Below are 23,246 nucleotides of genomic sequence, written 5' to 3'. Positions count from 1 at the left end.
TTCATCATTCCCCTTTTTGTGCATCCAAAAATTAAACTACCCCTTCTGACAAGCATTGAATTGGATGCTCTTATTCCATTAAGAGCTTATCAATTGAGACAAGTTTATAATTTTCTGTGTAAAGAATTAATTACTGGGGGGTTATCTTGGATTCAAGAAAATATGATATATTTCCATTTCAAAGGAAAATATATTATTTTGAGGGTTTTCAAAAGAAAAGACTTTGCACATCCTTATGCCTGTTTCTCATGTAATCCTGACTGTCCATACATTTTTATATTATATTTCCAAACTTTACAATATGGTCATTTTTAGCTGAAAAGACCCAAACTGTAACACAAAATGAAATAATGGAGCTTAAGCCTGTTTAGGCTTGTCATCAGCCCTTCTACGTCCTTTCTTCACACACAAAACATTTACCAGAAATGTCTTCTTGAACAGCATTACTCAGCTCTAAAATAAACAAAAGAACAAGCATTTTCATATAGCTTAAGGTCAGTTGGGAGCATTAGACAATCTAATATAATTTCTTATACACCTCAATCTGAAATGTCACTCAGTGGCTCTTGTATTGAGTACAATAACTTGGCTGGCTAAAACCTGACTTCCAGAAAGGAAGTTTCCCATTCTCCCCTACAGATGTGTTCACAGAACTTCATGTGTAGTGTCATGTACACCAGACACCATCTAGAGTTCTCCTAGAACAAGGAAATCAAGCATGCATCCTGCAAAGCCATTTCATCTGGCCAACTGGGCTAGTGGCACTGGGTCAGAACTGGAGCTGCCATCATATATTCTTCAGGTTGGAACTGAAGCTGCTGCCACTGCCAGAGCCTCCTCATGCCCTGGTTTGGAGACAACTCAAAAGGAGCCCCAAACAAGTGCACACGTGTGCTATGTGGCACCATGGACTTGTCTGCAGTGCTGCACACTACATGTGCCACATATGCAGGCATTTCCTGTACTGCTAGTTTGCAGCAGAGGAGGGATTTTTTGACACTGGGGAGATCCTAGTGTCAAAAAACCTATGATAGGGAAAAGTGGTCTGGCTCACATGGCAGCAGCATGCGCCACTTGACACCGGAGCCTAGCTGCTGGCCAGGTTTCCTGCTGCCAGACTGCCGCTGCTGAAGCCCCAGGAGGTCCTCAGTTAAGGCTGCTGGGGCCAGCCCAGGTGCTGGGGCCAGCCCAGGTGCTGGCCCCAACCTCCCTTACCCCACCCAGCAAACCTGCCACACGCCAGAGTATGTGTGCACAGGCATTCCCCAGGGACAAGTAGCAGCAGCACAACTATGTGCCACTGCTATCTGTCCCTGGGGAAATGCACATGAGCACTCATCCAGATGTATCCCCTGGGTCCAGATTCTGTCCAAGACATGAGGTAAGTCTGACAGCCCCATACTAGGGCAATAACCTCAGTTAGTGGGGTAGATTGCTTGAGCTCAGAATTCAGCGCTGTTTATGTGAGATTTCATTTTTAATAACCTGAAGGTATTTGAGAGCTTTCTACTGAGGTCAGCCATTTACTGTTAATAATGTCAAAAGGCAAATTGAGTAAAAGTATATGGCTGTAGTAGTGGATTGCAGCTGATGCTGACTTAACAACTGATGACAATTTTTTTTTTTTTTTTGCTAACCATGTGGGAAAGCAGGTTCCATGTGGGGGAAACAAAATCCCGGTTGCAGCAACATGGAAAAAAACACTATTTAGCTGCTAAGCAAAGAAAAAGTAAAAGTATACAAACTGTCCTTGGACAAAAGCCTGGCTCTGCAGAATTTAATAATTTTGCTGCTGACCTCTGTAGAGCTGTTCCATGCAGTAATTTACCTTGGAACAGACTAAATAATCCATCTTCTTGTAGTTTCTTAGAAAAATGCTGTTCGAACCAGCATGTTCCAGATGAATCAACTATAAGAAAATACCATCTTGACATTGTTTACAATTCTACAATTGGGGAGATTCACAGTGATATTGGAGAACATTACATTTGAATTTCTGTAGATGAGACTACTTAATAGTTAGGAAACTCACTGTTGAACATGGCAAACCTCTGCCCTTGATTTAACAATTGCTGGAGAGAACAACTCATACAACAATAGCATGTTTTATTAATGATGCTTCTCAACCCACAAGAAAAGAAGGGCTATTAGGTAATCTATTTGCAGGATCTTATTGGGAAGCTAACTGAAACAGATTTCTTCTGAACAGTCCATAATTTGTTTTTGGATAAGACATTAAACCAAGAGTTTTTCCTTAGTGTATTTGGTAGATGAAAAGAAGTTAAAGATTAAAAGGAATTCTGGGGACAAAGGGGTACTGAAAATCCTTGGTAGTGAATTGTTCCTAAATTATTATGATAGAGTATTTTTGTCAACCTTTGAGTTTTATCTTTGCTATGAAGATTCCATCTTCTATCAAAAATAGAGGATATTTGCAATCACATACCCTAAGCCACAGATATGCATACACTTCCTTCCATACTCCAAATTACTAGTTGGTTAACTACCACATACATTTTGGGGTTTAACAGAACTCTGGCTGTAACCTAATTAATTCCGAGTTGTACACACACAAAAGTCAGTGGTATAACTTAAACTTCTGCAGTCAATAAGAATGGAAATAAAATCAATTCCCTAGCTACACAAACACGCATGCAAGGCTTTCTTAACTCATTCAAAACGATGAGCCTTCTAAAGGGACACTGTACTTGGATTTGCACTCAAAAGGCAATTTTATAAAAATGATCAATAATTAGGAGGAGGATTTCTTCCAAAAATTTTACCTACAAGAAATACAGCACTGTGCTAGTGTACCAGGATCAAAAAGTAAAGAATCTATTTTCATTATACCTAGAGCAAATTGTATACAAATGATTAACGATTAGAAGTAATTTAAGTTGCTCCAATTCATTAATTTAAGGCATTATTAGTCACAGTAAGATTTATGTTATAAATATGATTTCTGAAGTAGCAGTGTCCCTTTTAAACCATCTCTCATACAGCAGGTGTGTAGGCAGCGTAGTGTTACAATGCTTGCCTGTCACCTCCAGGACCTGGGCTTGATTCCAGACTGGCACAGAAGCATCAATACGTTGTGATGATGTCAACCTAATCTCCTGACGGGTGGATTTCCATAACATACACTTGCCAGGAAACCACCTACAAGAAAATCATGTCTCAATAACCAGACAAAGAACTGCTATGCCTTATTTCTGAGGTAGGGTGGGGGTTTTTTGTGTGGTTTTTTTTAATGAATACACTCTGCCTTTATCCTACAATAAATTCAAAATGTAGGACAGAATGGCTGCACCATGCTTTTTAGTAAACTATTCTTTAATACACTAAATCACTTAAGCATTCCCTTGCACATATTGAATTTCTGCAATGTGTTTTACACACAGTATAAATGTAACTATATCACCTACATTGCAATACACAGCTAAAAAAACCCCCAAAACCCACCACCTATAAATAACTATTCCTCCAGGTAATCACAACTTTTCTTCTTTAAAAGAGAGAGAGAGAAAAATAATAAAGTTTTGCTGAAGAGTTCTCCATGAACGTCAAAGTACTTATCCTCAGGGATTTTTCTTTCTACTAAACAATCTTGAAATATTTTAATTGAATTATTTAAGAGTCAAAATTCCTACACTACCAGAACAATTTAAATGAATCACAATTTATTTCATAATTTAATTTTGTTTCCTCTCCACGCCCCACCAAACTTCGTGGAGAATTTCTCCGATCTTTGAAACAGATTGGGTACTGCACATCACTGGTACTACACATACGTGGCCTGTGAACCAGCTACAGTTCTGCACTACTGCTTGAATGCAACTCCACGCAGACTTATGCTCCTGGCTACACGCCACTTCCTGGTGGCAGCAACATGGAGCCAGGAGGCTTCTGCTGACAGTCACATCCATTGGGGTCCAGAGGCCCTGAATTCTACCCCACCACACTTCCAATAGCCCAACAGACTACCGATGAGCCAGATAGAATAGCTCCACGGGCCAAGTCCAGCCATCAGGCCAAACGTTTGATACCGCTGGTATAAATGGAAACCCCGCAACCAACAGGTTTAGGTTAGAGATCAGAAGGCAATATTCTACCGTTAGGGTGGCCAAAATCTGGAACCAACTACCCAGGGAAGTGCTCCTTGCCCCTACCTTGGGCAAATTCAAGAGGAGGTTGGATGATCCCCTGTCTGGGGTCTTGTGAACCCAGCATTCATTCCTGCCTGTGGCAAGGGGTCAGGCTAGATGATCTGTTCAGGTCCCTCCTGACCCTAGCTACTATAAAACTATGAAACATTTACAGGTCACAACTTCACTCAGTATCTTGAGGGCAAAGACAGGATATCATCCAAGTTATGTGATAATATTTTAAGCAATACCATCCCTTGCACTTACACAAAAGACTAGTAAAAATGAATTCAGCTTAATTACAAGAAAATAATCCAATATGAGGTCTAATGTTACAAGACAATGTAACCTTTTCCCAATCTGTCAATATATTTTTATTTTTTTAATAACAAACCTAAATAAACATTTCTGCTTTAAAATTTCAAATCAAATTGTTTTTTAAAATGAAGAGAGCCATCTTAAAGGGAGCAGAGATAGAGGTGCTGAAGGAAACCAGTCAGGGATCTCTGAACCCAAGTACAAATTAAATATGCACAAGAGCAGTTGGAATTTATACCACTGGTCCCTTTGTCATGCCACATCCCTTCCTGACATTTTTCTCAACCCCAACACTTAAAACCTGAAAAATAGCTTTAGTAGACAAGAAAATATGGCTACACAGTGCATACATTTAGGCCAGGAAAGGGAAATTATTTCAGCTGGAGGGTCACTTCATGAGTTCTGACAAGCTGTCAAGGGCCACAAGGGTACCCCGCCCCTTGACAGGTGCCCACCCCCCCCGGTTGCCATCTTGGTACCAGAGGTCCTGCCCCCACCTCAAACCCCTGACCTTTGTCACCAGACATCCCTGTCCTTGCCCCAGAAGTACTCTGTTTGGGAAGGGGGTTTGCCATCTTGGAACCAGGAAAAAAAAAAAAGTTACACACACAGACACACACACACACTAAAAATCAAACATTCACAATAACATATTTTAATTTCATTTTTAAAAGATTTTTTTGCCCTGATGTGTGTTCGCATCGTGTATATAGAGATGACTGCATAATAGCTCAAAATTAAGTCTTATTTTTCTTGTATATTGCGGGGGGGCGTGGGGGTATGTGTGGATGTGGGTGCATGTGGGGTTTGTGGGGTGTGAGTGCTTGTGTGAGAGTAGTAGTGAGCAGGGCTCTCCCCAGAGACCTGTGGGTGTATTTGGGGGGGGAGGGGAGGGGTATGGGGGAATGCAGGGCTTATGGGGTATGTGACTGTGTGCAGGGGAAGAGTGTGGTTGTGGGGTTTGCAGGGGAGGTTTTGTAGGTAGGGTGGGGTGTGCAAGGGCACCCACCTTGCAACAGCTCAGAGCCCACACTCCCTGCAGTGCTTCCCCGCCACTGCCAGTAAGCGTGCAGCCCCAGCACACCCTAAGCCTGCTCCAGATTGACCCCTACAGGAGTGAGTCAGCCAGATGCGTGCACAGCCCTGACCCAGCCCCCACGCCTGCTCTGCACTGCCCACCTGTGGCACATCCTGCCACCCCCTGGGCACGCAAATGGGCTGGGGTGGCTCCACACTGGGCTGTCTTTCTAGGCAGCTGCTGGCCCCAGCGTCACGGTACTGACAGGGACCCACGTGCAGCCCCAACCCGCGCCACACCTGCTGTAGAATTGCTTCTATAGTATACAATTAATCATCAGGTGAAGAAGGGAGTGGGGCTGAGGTAGGGGCAGGTACTGCACAGCTAGGCCAGGGCGGAGTGCAGGACAGAGCCGCAAGTGACTCATCCAGGGTATCCCGGTAGGATCCCTCTACTACATGCAGTCCAGGAGGGCATGGGGGGCACGTGCTCCCAGATCTGTGCATGGGGCGAGGGTGGGCTGTCACTACAGGCTGGGGCCAGGGGCAGCGCTGGGCTCTTCCTGGTGGAGTGGTTGGGCCAGGGCTGTGCTCAGGGTGGGCAGCGGCTTTGAGAGGGGGGGCTACAACCACCACAAAATTCACCGTAACCCCCCTCCCAGTGCTGCTGCCACCCATTCTGAGCACAGCCTAGCCCAGCTCAGCTCAGCCCCTCCTCTGGGAAGAGCCCAGCCCAAGTCCCAGCCCACAGTGGGAGCCCACCCTCGCCCTGCATGCAGATGCAGGGGTGCACATGCCCCCCCATGCACTCCTGGGGTGCGTGCAGTGTGGGGAGCCACCCTCCCCCCTTCCCACACCCCCCCAAGACGAGCCGCAGCTCCATCCCGTGACCCACCCAGGCTGGGCATCGCCTGCCCCTGCCTCACTCCCTCCCACACCGCAGGGGCCTTGATCCGTATACCCCATGCCCCTTCTCTCCCCCTCTTGCCCCTTCCCTCACAACAGACTTACTAGCCAGATGCTGCTCTTCAAGCTCCTGGGCCACATATCGGCAATCAGATCGGTATCAGCCAATATGGCTCATTAAAAATTGGCCACTGGTTTCGGCCCAAAAAATCTTTATCGGTGCACCCCTAGTGCCTACAAAAGAAGCTTCTGCCAATGCAGTAAATGTCAGCCAGGGGGTCATATCCCTAATTATAGTTACGATAGCAAAAGTCTGTAGCACAAACAGCCTTTGGCATATAAATATGTATTTACAGAATTACGGATCAAGTCTCTTAGCTTTCTTCTTCCAATTAAAGAGGCCATCTAATGAAAACAGATGCTTACCCTTTACCTGTAAGAGTACACAAGCTTTCCCCCACCCCGCCTTCTTTTTTATTTTTATTTTTTTTGAGAGAGAGAAATGAATGCAAAACAAACTGATATTATTGACTGTATCAGAATATATCCCAAACATATATTTTTCTTCATTGCATTTTGGATTAAGATTTTCTACAGCATGTAAAACTAGAAATAAACTAATCTCTCATCTTCTCATCCAAGGATTACCAAACCTCTTACACAACTTGCTTATTGTCTGTGAACTCAAAAACACTGATCAGTTTGGATTTTTGTTGCTAAAAAACATTCCAAAGGAAATTTGCCAATGTGCCTCAGATAACTAATTTTACACCCCATGAAGACAGAGAGATTATAAAATGAAGCCAATAATAACCTGCAATCTATTTAGTGTAAGGGAGTACCAACTACCATAACAAAATCAGAATTTGCCCCTTCTGAATTGGTTTTAAATGCAGGCTCCCTGCAATTCAGCATGAGAGATGACTGTTCTACCACATGTAAAAGAAGGAAGGGGCTCTTTCAGACTACAAAAGACTAATTTGCTTCCTCTGAATTCATACCAAAAGCAGAGGACCTGCAAATCAGGGAAATTGCTATGGCCACGAACATGGGAAGGGCCATTTAAGACTAAATGAAGGAGGAAGCCTCAAAATATTTTGGTACTGAAATGTTGGGGACTGACAGTCTGATGAAGTAGGGGCCAACTTTTTTGGCAGGTGTGCCACAAATTAGTCTTATACCCGAGCACCACTCTGATCTTGTACCCCTGCTCAATCAACTGCTCGACTTTCTGCCCTGTGCTCCCTGCCAGATCTCCTCCTCCATTTTCTGCCCAACCTGCTGCTGTACTGCCTGTCCCTTCCCTGATCTGGTGCATGCTAGAAACAGAGGTTGCCCATGGCATTTGTGGAACTTGTGCTCTGGGCAGCAGGCAATAAGAGCACAGGGCTTGATTCCCTTCCCTTGATATACTTTACAAAGGCTTTTTTAAGCAGTGTTAAAATAAAAACTTCTAGAAGCTGGTAAGAACTCCATTTTTATGGAGATTTAAAAAAAAAATTTTTTTTTCCTTCTAGTTCAAGACAGACATGGCAAGTTCCTTCCAAAAAATCAGTGTAACAAAGCCACTCAAACCACCAAGCTTCTTACAGAAAGAAAAAAAAAAGATTAAGTGCTGATTAATTAAACTATCCATTACCTAAAAAAGTCATGCTCTGTATGACTGCTAACATTATACTAATATTTAAAAAATGGTCTCAGTGGGCATATCCACATGTGCAATTAATGCACAACAATAAACTCTGGTATGCATTGGGTGCCACATCTGAGCATGCACCCAGGACCGTAGCATGTTGAGCTGGGTCAGAGCAGCCCTAGTTGGAAGGGGGCCTAGGGTTAGCCTACCAGTCCAGGGCTGCTCCACCCCAGTTCAACATGCTCTGAGAGGGGGCTGGCTAAGGCACAAGGGTGCTTCAGTGCAGGGCCAGGCAGCAGGCAGCCCCCACACTGAAGCACCATCGTGTCCCAGCCAACCAGGTCAGCATCTTACGCAAGTGTTGCTGCAGACTAAAAAACTCCACCACAGGATAGTACTTGTGTTCACAAGTACTAACCTACAGTAGAGTTAATTAGTTTACTCCATCCTAATAGCATTTCAAGTGTAGATGCTAGGAGTTTACTGGAGAGCTAATTAGGTAACTGCAGTAAATGTCTTGTGCAGATGTGCCCGGTATGTCTATGGAATAAAGCTCTGAGGAATCTCTGTTGCTACTGTTTTGGCTTCCATCAGGACCTCTGTTGTTGACTTATATCCATCCCTCCTTCTGTCTTCATCTACAGTGTTATCTCTGAAACCAGCGCATCTTGAGAAAACTTTTTATTTAATAAATAATAAATCTTTTATTTCATACTTATTGCAGAAGTGCCATAAACTGTATATAATCAGAAGTTGAAACCTTTCAATAACAGACAGCCAAACATGGCTCAGCATAAGAAGAGCTGGAGTGTACAATTTATTGCAATGTTGATCTGCCCAGAGGAGGGGGTTCTATGACGGTTTGAAAGAAAAAAAAATTAAATATAATTTTGCTAACTTTTTCTTTATTATATGTTGTATTCACCACAGTATGAGGACTGATGCTGCATCTTGCTCACAAGAGTATTGCTGTCAATATTCATGTCACTTGCATTAGCCTTAAAGAATGGTTGCCAACTATCAGCAAGCAACTGATTGTCTTCAGTAAAAAAAAAAAGCTAAAAAATGGCTGTCAGCAAAGTCTGTAAAAAAAACAACAGCCCCCCCCCCCCCCCAAAAAACATTGGCCACCAGTAAGAACACTAAGCTGCCACACCTTGGCTGCAGCTCTGATACAGCACAGCAATGCCACCTAATGTGTCTGGGCGAGAGCATAGCGCTCTCTGCAGGATTCTATCTCAACCAAGTGCTGCTGCTGCTGCATCCCAGCAGCAGCAGCAGCAGGGTGCCTATAATACTGCTGACTTGCTGGTAGGCTTCTTTGAGGTTCCACGTTAAGACAATGGGCACAGAGCTGCAATGGGTAAGGCTGGGTCAAGGCAGGGGCAGGGGGGAGAGCAGCATGATCCAAAGTATAGTTGGGGGCATCATAGGGTAGAAGTGAGCAGGAAGCCCCTGTAGGGATAGGGTGGAGAGGGAGCAGCGCAGTGTAAAGCCATCACTGCAGTCAAAAAGGGTTGCCAACCCACACAATTTTTTTTACTACAAACTTTTTACTGATAAGCAAAACCTTTTTTTTTTTTTTTTTTTTTTTTTTTTCCACTCTTTTACTATGGTTGATATTAAACTCCCAAATTTGAACCCAGCCCTTCTAACTGGGGTCTGGACACAGGGCAGAGCCTGGCAAGAGAGTTACATTTACATTATGTAAAATATGTGTCAGTAAAAATGTGTCAGTAAAAAAGTGTGAGTGTCAGTAAAAAGCATGCAGATTGTCCATAAAAAGGTGTTCTTAGATTGACAACTTTGCTTTAAAGTCTGCTGCAAGTGTTCACCCGTCAATCCTGACCACATTTTGGACTTGATTAACTTCATTTTTTAAATCAATTTATAGTAAGCTGTTCAAAAACTATCATCACATCCACATCAGAACTCTTTGTCTGCAAATATGTTGAGGCCAGGAGAATTAATTAAATGATAAGCAGTAGAGATGCACTGATATATTGGTCCATATTGTATCAGCACCAATAAAAGGAAAATTGACATATATCGGCAATCAGCTTTTTTTGGCTGATAATATTACTGATAAATGTCCCATGCATGTGTGCAGTCACAGCATGCGGACAGCAAGGAATGCAGACCAGCAATGTGGAGAGCAGCATCCACCCAGTAAGTCTGTTGAGGGGGAAGGGGTGTGAGGAGGGCACATCAAGGCCCCCATGGTGAGGGAGGGAGTGGGGCTAGGGCAAGGGCAGATGCTGTCCAGCCAAGGGCAGGGCTAGGAGGGGAGGGAGAAGGAGCCGTGGGCAGCTCGTCCAGGTAGCAGGGGGTGCAGCTTCTGCCACTGCACACCTCCCACCCCCCCGGGGAAGCATAGGAGGCACATGCCCCCCGCTTCGATTTGCTGGGGGGTTGGGTGGGCAGTGGCAGCGCTGGGAGGAAGGGCTAGAGAGGGAGCTATGGGGAATTTTGGGGTGGCTAAAGCCAACCCCATAGCACCCCTCTTCCCAGGGTTGCCACCCCCTTCCCTGAGCACAACCCCAGACCAAAGGAAGAGGCCAGTGCAGCCCACCCTGACCCCACACACAAAACCAGGGGACACGTGCCCCTCATGCCTCCACCGGGGTGCACATAGTGGTGAGCCACCCCCCAGACAAACCGCCCATGGCTCTGTCCGGTGTCCTGCCCTGCCCCAGCTGGGCAACGCCTGTCCCAGCCCCACTCCCTCCCTCACCAGGGAGGCCTTGACCTGCCCGCCCTTGCCCCTTCCCACCCCCACACCCCTTCCCCCTACCCCCAACAGATTTACTGGCCAGACACTGCTATCCAAATTGCCGGATGATCAGCAATCAGCTAGGTATTGGCCAATATGGCTGGTTAATAATCGGCCATCAGTATTGGTCAATACAACCTTTAATCGGTGCACCCCTAATCAGCAGGGATCTGGGTTTTCTATTTCCCATGGGAAAACAGAGAAACACACGGATTTTTCATTTTAACGGAGAAACCTGCACATTTTGCAGTTTTGCAAAGAGCCCTCTACAGGCTGGAAAAGTTCTACCCTGTAAGGAGCGGGGAGGGCAGTCAGGCAGGGCCCTTCATGTGCCTTTATATGCACACAGACACCAGGCAGCCTGGAAAGCAGCTCCTGTATATGGGGGGGGACCCATAAGGAGGGAGGAAGGGAAGAAGTTGGGCAAGGCTGGGGCTGGGGCTCCTACCTAGCCAGGCAGCGTATGGTGTTTGGGACCCGAAGCTGCAATGCGTGGCTGTAGGACCCCGGTGGGGAGTCAAATAGGGCCACAGGAGGCTTGTCTGGGGGGCGGGGGTGGGTGGAACCAGTTCCCCGCCACTGTACGCACTCCTGAGGGGACGGGGGGATCCGTACCCCCAGATCTGTATGTGGGCTGTCCACTGTGGGCATGGGCTTCTGCCCTGCCGCCCTCCCCTGGGGCCTCTGCAGCCCAGCAGGCGGTGCTGCATCAAACAGCAGTGCCACACGGTTATCTCCTTGCTGCTGCGAGCTCTGTGTTGTTCTGGAGAACCATCCCCTGCCTGTGCAGTAACAATGAGGGGCACAGCCCTGCACCACTGCCCCTGCTGCTGCAGCAGCATGTGCAGGGGACTCATTGCCATGGAACTTGCAGCAGCAAGGAAATCCCTGCGTGGTCGCACTGTTCCCTACAGCACTGGGTCACAACCACCAGGTTGCAGAGGCCCCAGGGGCGGGCAGCAGGGCAGAAGCCTGAGCCTGCAGTGGGCATCCTGCGCCCACCCCTGTCCCATGCACAGTTCTGAGGGGCAAGGGTCTCTCCTGCCCACCCCCCCAGGAGTGCATGCAGAATTAAGGTGGGGGGGGCGGTGTCCCACCTGAGCCCACAGCAGGCAGGCAGCAAGGGGGGGGGTGGGAGGGGGAAAAGAGAGCTGGACTCTGCTCTGCTGCAGCAGCCACCGCCTCTTACTCGGGGGCAACTGAACTACCTCACCCTATGTGAGCTACACAGTATCTCCACATTCTACTTCAACATCAGCAAGGAAATGTTGAAATTGACAATAGATCAAGTCATGGCCCTGAATGAAATTCAGCCCCAAGCTAACCATGACAGATTCCCACAGTAATACCTTGCTGTACAACAACTGTTAATATCTAGTGCGGTGACATTGCACAGGAGGATCACCATGCAATTTTTGCATGTCATTGTTGATGTATTCTATTAATTACACCAATGTGGCATCCTGTGGTTTCATGCATCATCTGTTGTGTACATTTCGGTTTCTCCTAGCTCAGCTGATGCATGTCAACTGCTTCACACATTTAGAGAAATAAGCCATCTCCTCTGGCTGTTCTGCTGAAACGCTGAAGAGCTCTAAGCCCCTCAGTAACCACAGAACCTATTCCTCACACAAATAGAAGCAGTTGGACATATCACTGTTCTCACCAAGTGCCAATGACAAGTATTCAAACATTATGGCCACCTCTTTCAGTGTGCAAAGCAAATCTAACTCCATACCTTCAATTTATCTACTGAAAATATGAAGAGAAAGACTTAAACCATTTATCAAGTTTTACTTTTCAGGACATACATACCTCCTTAATTATTTTCATTATACATTTTTTTCCTAAGAGTTGTCTGTCTATCAAAGATCTGCCATCAGCAATCAATTTTGCCACACAACTAGATCAAACACCCGCTAGGTTTTGCTCGATGTGTCTTTTAAAAATATCCAGCTGATAAAACAAAGTGTTTCTGAGAGCTTCTATTCTGTCACTCCTAAATTGACCAAGCGGTCATACTTTTCTTTATGATGTGAATCAAAATGATACCTGATACTGTATTCTTTGAATGCTAAAAGTGTCTTTGCAAATAAGACATTGCCTTGCCTTTGCATTGCACAAAAGATTAATCATGTGCCCACTGATCATCAAATACTCAACACCCACTATCAACTTTCCTTTTCTTCAGCAGCAGGTGGTTTCTTCACAGAAGCACATATGCAGGGACTGCAAACTGCCTGGCTGACACTGGAACCAAACTGATTGTAGATGCAGCTCTCCAGGAGCATTTTAGTCACTCATCCCAGCTCCTTAAAGTTTCTGAATAGTGGGAAGGACACAAGGAGCACCCACCAGAATGATGCCCTTTCTCCCCCTCCTCCCTATAAACTCTAGGGAGAAACATTCCTGGGCCCTGCACACCTAAGGGAAGATGGACACAGGCAGCCCCTACTCACATACTGTACTGCAGAATTGCACATACTGCACTACATTACACCCCTCTTCACCCACCCCCGCACACCGTTCCCACCTGCAGAGTACTGCCACCCACTGCAATTAAACAAGTACAACATTTTGTGACTTATTAGCCAGCTGCTCCATGAGTCTGTAGTTGAGCAAGTACATGCTGGCTGGTGCCTCTGTCCCAGTTCCTGCTAAAGCAGCTCCTCAAGACTGCTGGGTCCCAGAGCTTGGCAGATTTAGTTAAAATCTTCATGGGCCAGATGCTGCCTGTGGCCTGTAGGCTGCCTACTCCTGATATATACCATTCTAAGTGAGCAACAAGTTACATTACAGGTAGCAGATAACTTGGATAACCTGGGATGTCTCATCTTTAAATGGAGAGAAGTGAACAGCATCTTATGGTTATAAAATCTAATATAAAAGAAAGATAAGTCACTAGATTCTGAAGCTAAAAATGACCTTCCACATAAAGCTAAGATACCAAGTGATTTAAAAACAGCTGTGTATTATTGTCAGACCGTATTAATAACTCAGGTCACTGGGGTTCTTTCAAGTTGGGGAAAGGAAGAAGTATAAACAACTACACAAATCTAGCAAGAGACTAGAGATAGGATCTCAATTAGTTCTTGATAATCTGTAATTCTGCTACCAAATGAAACAAAGGAAGTCAAATAAGTCAGACTGACTGGCTTTTAAACAGGGGTGCAGACAGTCACATCAGCATAAGCCAAGTAGAATGGTACAAAAAACAACTGCAGGTTTTGGTCAGACGACTTTCAAGAACACAACACAATGTCAGCCACATACTCAAAACCACCAAGTTGCCAAGGAGTCAGATAGTAGGGGTATGCGAAACGGGCTATATTCGATTAATTTATTTGGATCACTGTCCCCAATTTGATTCGGACGAATTTGAAGATTCGATGCTGATTCGGAGAATCAGCGACTCGGTCAGTCACAGACACAGATTTAAATGTTTCTTCTACATATCTCGAGGTACCAGGCATGGCTCATGAATGCTGCAATGATGGGGCAGATAGAGAGTCCCACAGGAGCACGAGGGGTCCCTGCGTGCTTGGCGGCAAACCTGGAAGTGGACCGGAAGTACTTCTGGTCCACTTCCGGGTCCACTGGGGAGTCCCCCCCAGCCCTTCCCCCGGCTCGGCAATCGGCTGTGGGGAGACCCCAGGTGCCCCACCAGACCCAGGAGGCACCAGTCGCTGAGCTGGGAGGGACACAGGGAAGCCCACCAGCGTGGTCCCCAGCGGACCTGGAAGTGGGCCGGAAGTGTTTCTGGTCCACTTCCACGTCTGCTGCCAAGCTCACTGGGGAGCCCCCCGTGCTCCTATGGGATGCTTCATCCCCACCACCATCACAGCATTCACAAGCCACCTGGTATCTTAAGGTATGCAGAAAAGACATCGCCAAATCTTTCCGAATCAATTTGGAGGGTTCCGATTCGATTCAGAGAGATTAAAGGGTCTCCTGATTCAATTCGGATTTGGAGATTCAGCCACTGACTTGGGCCAAATCAAATCAGGGACCAAAGCTTTGCACAGCCCTATCAGATACTAATCTGTCTGTATCAGATGTGGGAGGCAGAGCTGATAACAGTTTGAAATGGGAGCCCTTAGAAGTTCATTTCTTAGTGGAAATTTGCCTTTTACTGCCAGTTGGCTATCCAAAGGTCATTCACTGTCTAAGCTTAATGCTCCTGCATTGTTTGCTTTCACTGGGATCTCAGGGTTCTCTCATGCATCAGAGGTGGCAAGCATATTAAGATGCTTCTTTCTGCAGAACTGAGAGGTCTTATATTCTATTATGCCACAGGAAGTTTTTCTAGCATGGCGCCTACACATTCTCTAGCAGAAGACCAGAGATCCTTTCTGAGAGCAGGTGAAGGTCTGACTATAAAAGTCAAGGACTACTGTGCAGAAACACAAATCTATCCCTTGTCCTTTGGGAAAGCTACTTGGATCCGCAGTACAGTAGGTTGCTGCCTCAAAGAGATAAAGAACAAACACAATTGTCAAAGGAGTGAGACTATTTACCTTGGTCTGTGCGCTTGATAAATGAATTATGACTCTCCAAGGGTTGTCCCAGCTTTTTCCAAGGAATATTATCTATTTTCTTCAGGACAATCTCCACCTTTCCCACTTTTTCAGCAACATGTACTTAGAAGAACAGAGGGAGAAAAAGAGTTCCATATTTTTAGTTGTAATGATTTTTTTCACAAAAGGTATTAGTTTAATTTAATTTTCATTATAATAAATTTCAACAAGAATTAGTATCTAATAATTTCTCAAAACATATAGAATTGCATTAAATCTGTGGTTCCAAAACTTGCAGATCAAATCCTGCAAAATATCTTGAGGACCTCAATGAAGCCTCGTCAACAAACTTTTTATTGAAAGTTTTTATTTACTTTGGCCACCAACTAGTTTGGGATCACTGTTTTCAAGTAAAATATCATATTTAAAATGTACTTCATGGGCAACCTTAACACATATTGAAAATACACTAAAAAACATAGGAGTAATTTATTATGCATAAATAAAGAAGGCATCACAGTATATTTAGGAACTATGGTCAAGAAGTTAATACTCATGAAATCAAAACGATCAATTGTTCATCACTGATGCAATGTCCCACTGTTTGCATAAATATGGAAAAGTGACAGTCTCCACTGTAGGCCTAAAATATCCTAAGAAAACTAATTAATCCAATCTAATGCATTTACGGGACCAAAACACTATCAATATTCTATATTAAGTATTTCTCAGGCATCAAGATGGATTTATCTTAAACTGTGAGCTTTTTCAACAATCAGAATTAATGCTGAACTTCTAAGAGATGTCTAGGTGTAACTGCCTTCCTAAAAAAGGAAGTTTAAAAAACAGGAACCCTAACACACACACAGTGTTCACTGTCTTCCTACTTTATTAGGAGACACTTATGATTTTATAGTCATTCCTATTCATATATTATATACTGTATTATAAATATGGAAGCTTGCTCACAACACATTTTTTCCTTAACAATTATATACATTTGTTTTCAATTACTCATTTTTTGAAACAAATACTTAATGTTAGTACAAACATTAATCCCAAGCAAAATTCCTGAAAAGCAACATATACTTTCTTTGGGGCTTCTAATAGAAAATTGTAAGTCTGACGGTTCAAAAGATGTTTAAAGAAAGCTATCAACTTTTTTGCTAAACAAATATTTATTAATCAAACTGGGAATAAAGTATAGTAAACTGTTTTCACATTCAAGTTTTGGGGAAGGAATAAGCAAGGTTTTCCAGCAGCAGGCTGAATGACACAGCTCAAGTCCAAGGAATTCTAGCAATAAGACCAGGGCACCACTGCCATTTCCTCCAGCTGCTGGTCACAATGCAGCATAGGTGAAGCCCCCCACCCAAGCCCCTCTCCAGCTTGGTAGGCTAGATCCAATGGTTAGGTTCCCTAGGTTAGGGAACAGGGAGAAAAAAAACAACTACAAACAAAAGAAAATAAGCAAATACATAAACAGCTTACCAGCAATATCTTCCTGAACAGCATTACTTAGCTCTAAAATAAATAAAAGAACAAGCTTTTTTATATAGCCTAAAGCCAGAGTGGAGAATTAGATCATCTAATACAAACTTCCTATACAAATCATAACCTGAAATGTCACTCAATAATTCTTGTGCCGAGTCCAATAATTTGACTGGCTAAAACATAACTTCCAGAAGTAGCATCTAGTCTGGGTTTTAAGACAGCAGGAGATGGAAAATCTACTATTTCCTTTGAGAGTTTATTGCAATGGTTAATTCTTTCTGTTTAAAGATCTTTATTTCAATGTATCTGGTTTGAATTTTCAATCAACAAAACATTTCATACCAGTATTTTCTCTGCAGTAAAGAGTAGTAAAAAGAGTCACCTTACAAACGTCTTTCCCATAAGTTAAAAGATTGTAATCAAGTCTCACCCAGAGACTTAATTGCCTTCTTCAGCTTTTGAAATATTTTTGTTGCTTTTTTTCTGAATCATTTTAAGCTTAACATCCTTCTTAAGAATGTTGACACTACAACAATAAGCAATATTGCAATAACAGGTCTCATCAACAGTGATACGATAAAAATCAACTCCCTATTTCTACTACTTTCCTGTTTATACATCCGAGGATTGCTACACTCCTCACAAAAGCATCACACAAAACTGAATGTTTGTCTAGTATGACCTTTATATTCTACTCAGAATCATTGCATTCTAATATACAGTCCTCACACCACATTTTGCAGCTAGGGTCTAAACTCCTGTCTTGCACTTACTTGTATTAACACATTTTTTTGAATGTGTCCAGACTGTTCTATAAAACTACATTGACAGATTTAGGACAGGCTAATTGATTTATGGCTAACTTTTTTGAACACTGACACAACACTTTTATAGTTATCAGCACCATGCACTTAATTGTGAATGTAATTTTAAAAAAAAGCACTTCCAGTTTGTTGTTATAGCCCATTTCTTGTGTCTTAAGAACAATACATATAAGTATTAATGAAAAAAATAAACCTATAAATTCAGATCTTTAGAGTAATAAATCAACTATTTATGCAAAAGATCTCTCTATAAATAGGAACATTTATTAGGAGGGGTTTTTTTTAAATGTTGGCAGAATTCAAATATGTTCCCCTACTGAAAAACTAAAACACATACCAATATTTAAGAGATATGAATAGTCCCTTATAATGATCTCTCCTCTCAATCTAGAATCTTCATAGTCAAGTATCACCATTTCTGAATTCATGCCCTTGTTCAAAAAAAAAAAAAAGAAAAAAAAAAAAGGAAATTCAGACCACGTGAAATTTTTATTTTTAAAATGTTAATTTGAAATGTAATGTCAGAAATAATATTCACAGTTGGATAGTGTTTTCTTATTTGACAAAATTCATTTACCTTTTGTTTAGTATATACAACAACTGTGACAGAACAATCCGTTTGGAACCAATCATAGCTGTGAAATATTTAGAAAAAAAAGGAAAGAAGTTACAAATCTTACTGAGCACACAAATAATATATTTAAATTGAAGCTTCTGAGCAGAACTTTCTGTGTGAAATTAGAAATCAAATAAATGTACATTTGGAGACTGTTTATGCAATTTGCTGATTATCTTTTACTGGACTAACTATATCATTGAGCATTAAGTGCCCTTTCTTAGGCCTGAGTCAGGTCATGAAGGGTACACTTTGGGCCCATAAGCTGATCTAACACTTCTCCCCCCAATGAGAAAACAGGGTCAAGAATATCTCTCCCAAGGTCAAGAACCCTCTTCCCCTTCCCCAGACCCCCTACCCCCCCCCCCCCCCCACAAAGTAGCAGCACGGGGAATGCCTACGTATGTGGTGTGTGGTGTTGCAGACAGGTCTGCAGCACCACATACCACATGTCCGCACTCATCCGGATACACCCAGCGGCTCCAATGTAAGATTTCACAAAAAAACCCTTACTTTTAAAATATTTTCTGGACCATCATGACTAACATTATTTCAGCTCTGCATTTTGCAAACATCCCTACTGAGCTCATTCCTCATCCCACTTAACAGTCACTCTTATCCATGATAAATTTCATAACAGCTTGCACAAATGATGAAGCAGACTTGGAAGAGCAAGATGGGAGAAAAAGTCATTAGGAGATAGAAACAGACTAACTGGCACACAGCACAGCACAATACTTGTGCAGTCCTTCAACAAATTTTATAAACATTAAATCAATATAATCAGAGCTGCACTGGCCACTTCCCACTCTATGCAAGCCCTGCCTGGAGTCAATTTTCTTAGATGTAGCAGAACCACATAATTTTCTGCTGAGCAGAGACCCTCCTGAGTTACCAGCAATGATATACTCAAAGAGTACACTTACCTAGTAGCCTTTTTCAAAAAATGTATTTAAGCAAAATAATTCTAGGCTTTAATACAAGAGATAGTGGGTACTACTTTATGTAATAACTACATAAACTAAATCATCAATACTTATTTGCAATATGGAAAAACAAATGGCAGGAATCACGAATCAGAGGGAGTACAGTCCAGAGAAACTACAATATTACAAACCAGGAATGAACAGATCTTATTCTCCCTGCACTTCTATACAACCTGATGTTTCGGTAACTTTCCCAAGGCCAAAATTTCCTTATCTGTAAGAAAAGGATAATGATATATGTTCCCCATATAAACATTTGTTGTGCTCTCTGTACGAAAAAAATTCTCTACGTTTGCTAAGAGCAACATATGCTATTTAACAAGAAAACAACATGGAGAAGTAATATAGCTGAATACCTTGGAGCTAAACTTTTAGAAGTACCCACTATTTTACTTTCAGGAAGCATGCCTAAAAAAGAGAAACAAATAAGAGCTATTTAAAACATTTGCATTGACAGTCACCCACCCAAAGTGAAAATATCTATTTCTAATATTAAATCCAGAGAATTTTTTAAATTACTTCACAGTGTAGCTGTGTTTCCTGAATACTTGGTGTTTGTGTTGTCATTAATAATTATAAGGATTCACAGGCTTCTTACCAACTGCCCCTCAGAGAATGGACTTTCATGTAATCATGACACTAACCTCCACTTCAGACATTTTTTTCTCATAAAATCCAAACACCACAGACAACTGGCATATAACCATGCTAAATGTACTGTAATTGTTCTCCTCTCCATTTGCTATGAGTTTGTTTTATGTGCAACATGCACTGGGAAGTCAGAGGTAGATAACTGTACCGGTAGGGATTAGCATATTCTTAACAGCTAGTATTATATTGAACTCTCAAAATATTACAATGTTAGTCCCACCTAATTAAACTAACAAGACAGTTCATTTAGAGAATCACTCTAGATGTGAGTATTCATGCCATATACTACTTTAGATTTACCATTATTCAACCAAGCAAGGATTTTTTCGATCCTTGTAAAACCTACTTTATGCTCAGTGCCTCACTAGAGATTCACAACATTAAGCTACCTGCTTCCATCAGTGGCTTTTTCTTCCCGGTAGCTATTTCCCCCCTACTTTAAATGACAGAGAGTGACCACTGTCCAGGAAACTGTTGCAGGGAACATTCACTGTTCAGCCTGTAAAGCAAATATCCTGATCACTAACCAAAGTGACACTGAGGCAGAAAAGTATTCAAGCATCAATATAAGCAAGGGTTCACATTCACATTTAGTCCTCGTCCCTAGCACCAAAAGTAAGGCAGCAAACTGGTCATTACGCCTGTGGAGAAAATTGAAAAGCCTGACATTCATTATGATCTGTAGTATCAAGCAGGTGGAAGGAATCTGAGTGGACAAAGGTTAGGCTGAGTTGTAAGAACGGAGATGGAGAGTGATGTTACTGCATGGGGTGGGGGTGGCAGGACTAATTTGTGGCATACCTGCCAAAAGATTGCTCTCCGCTGAACCAAGCTACCCTAAGACTGGATTAAACTCCAGAGCCAGTTTCATTAACTACTCACAATGAGTGTATGAACAAATACACACTTGGAGTGGCTTCAAAATGAGGGGGGCTGCTGCTCTAGAGAGCAGCTGTTATGCTATTATGTATATATGCACCTGTAAACCATTAACACTGCTTCATCCAGGGTCAAATTTGGGACAATTTTGTCACTTGAATTCTACAAAGTTTTGCACGTATAACAGTTACAGCATAACAGCTGCTGCATGGTTCCAAGCAGCTGCTCTTCCTCCCCATTTGAAGCCATTCTAAGTGTGCCTTTGCCCATACCATTAACAACACGCACACATCTTTTTACCCCATTGCGCCTACACCTGATGAAAAAGATACTATTCAATATGCATAAGGGCAATAAACTACATGTAACAGATAGGATGGAGCATAATAAGATTAGAGATTTGGGGGGGAGGGTTTCTGCTATTACAAAGCAACAAAATGACATTAAGAGAAAGATAAAAATAAAAGATACAAATAAAAATAGAAGAAAATAAAGCAAGGGAATATTAAGAAAGCCTTAAACTTGGGACCAAGTGTTAACTTTTTATCTTCAATTTGCAGCAAAACTAATAAAAATATGATTAACAGATAGTTCATCTTATGGAAATCATCTGAAAAATATTCGAGACAATCTTTCCAGAATGAATTATTTAATAAAATAAAAAATCTTCACAAGTTTATTAAAGTTTGATGTGATTTTGAATAAACCAGGTTACATGACTAAGAATTGTTGATTTCTGAGCAGAGACCACCAATATTAGAAAAAAAAACATTAAAATTAATGCTGGAAGTTTAATGGGTCAGACTTCTCTCACTAGAGAAGTTTTGCCTCCAAGTTAGAAAGCAAAATCAAAAAGCTATAAGCTATGCTTATGATCTCTTGCTAAATTTCTGGTGATCTCAGAAAGTCAGTCTGCAAATAAAAGTAGGCAGTATCTTATGCGAGTATATTTAATAATTTTTTCCCTTTTCTTCTAGTTTAGGCAAACCCAAGGCTCTCAACAGGACAATTAAGCTGAGAGGATAAAAAGCAATGCACTTGGCAGACCAGCGTAAGAAAGCAGAAGAAATCAATGGTCACTGAAAATAATGTTATACTTAGGCCCCTGGCAGATGTTTGAGGGGGAAAAAAAACTGGCATAATTGGAAACGGAGAAATGTTATGCTGAATTCCAAATACTATGCTGCCTGTCCTGCCAGACATACATAGCAAGAGGCACAATGTTTCAGATGGGATATGAAATACCTTTAATTTCCATTGTGCCATTGCTAAGCTGCCCGCAAGTCAAATCCTGCAGACGAAGATTAAGGCAACTCTGTTCTGGACCCAGGCCTGCCCCAGCTCACCAGAGTTTTGAGACTCAGGGCTGGTTGGGACAGGTCCAACAATCAAATCAGCTCAACCCTAAAATTGCTGGGTCCAGTTTAAGACCAGGGCTGTTGAGGCCAGATCTGGCAATTAGCTGACCCCAAGTTGGCTCAAGATCCTGGAGGGTAGGTCTAACAAAGAGATGATACCCAATCACAGCAGTCCTGGGTGGGTTCCAGACTTGAGGGTGTTTGATCTGGCCTTGATAGTCCCAGGTGAGTTTGAGAGACAGGGATATTGGGGCCAGGTCTGACAATCAGCTGATCGTTGGACCCATCCCAGATAGCCCTGGGTCCAAGACTCTGAGGGCAGTTTCAACAAGCATCTGATTGTCAGACCTGACCCTGACCAGTTTGAGACCCAGGGCTTTCAGGGCCAGGTCTGACAATCAGGTGATTGTTGGCCCAACCCCAAGACAACCAAGTTACACACATGGATTTTAGATGTCTCAAGGAACTGGAAACCTAGGTTTGGACTGTCTCCCTCATCCAAGTGTCCCTGTGCCCTGGGATGTCTAAAAAGCTCAGGTTCAGTCCAGCTCCACACTACCCAGCATTTTTAAGTGCCTTGCACTACAGGGGGTGTAGGGCAAGGTAGAAATGGCTGCCAGGTTCAGGAGTTGCTAAGTTCCAGCAGCTGAAGCCTCTCAATTCCCCTTGCCATGGAATCTTGCAACCTGATATTCTTTGGCATCAGCCCAGGACCCAATGCTGACCCTCTCTCTATGCCAATGCACGGGGATGATATACATTCAATTTATGGCACCATGCAAGCAAGCTACAAAGATGTTCCAATTTGTGTGGAACAACTTTGTGGCTGGTTTACCTCTTTATGGCACCATAATTTGGCTGAACATACAGCACTTTTATTATTTAGGTGCGATTAATGAGTTAATTGCAACAATAACTGCAACATGGGCCAGGGGCTTTAGTCTTCTATTTGAATTAAAATGCTTAGCAATAAAGGTTCATTGAAGAACTCTGAGGTCACATTGTAAGTGGAATTAATTTTCTAATTTCCTGTGCCCTCAGAAGTCTAATTATTAATCAAGTTCTGACAACATCTGGTTAAAGTCTCTCTACCACAGAGCTATTAGTCTAAATGGCACAGAATGAA

At 42.8% G+C, this 23,246-nt stretch overlaps 1 protein-coding gene across 3 annotated transcripts in view; it reads right to left on the bottom strand.

The window, feature by feature from the left end:
- LOC102563183 (cytochrome b5 reductase 4) overlaps positions 1 to 23,246 on the bottom strand; it is a 72,354-nt gene that overhangs the window by 33,055 nt on the left and 16,053 nt on the right. For all 3 annotated transcript variants that reach the window (XM_006265931.4, XM_019496888.2, XM_019496885.2), the window contains exons 6-10: positions 19,589 to 19,640; positions 18,208 to 18,265; positions 17,968 to 18,061; positions 16,804 to 16,836; positions 15,313 to 15,435 (exon numbers count right to left, since the gene is read on the bottom strand). In XM_006265931.4, the coding sequence (XP_006265993.1) occupies positions 15,313 to 15,435; positions 16,804 to 16,836; positions 17,968 to 18,061; positions 18,208 to 18,265; positions 19,589 to 19,640 (360 nt within the window). The remainder of the gene's footprint in view (positions 1 to 15,312; positions 15,436 to 16,803; positions 16,837 to 17,967; positions 18,062 to 18,207; positions 18,266 to 19,588; positions 19,641 to 23,246) is intronic.

Source organism: Alligator mississippiensis, chromosome 1 (genome assembly GCF_030867095.1).
Source record: "Alligator mississippiensis isolate rAllMis1 chromosome 1, rAllMis1, whole genome shotgun sequence".
Taxonomy (NCBI): domain Eukaryota; kingdom Metazoa; phylum Chordata; order Crocodylia; family Alligatoridae; genus Alligator; species Alligator mississippiensis.
This window is presented reverse-complemented; position numbering and strand designations above follow the sequence as displayed.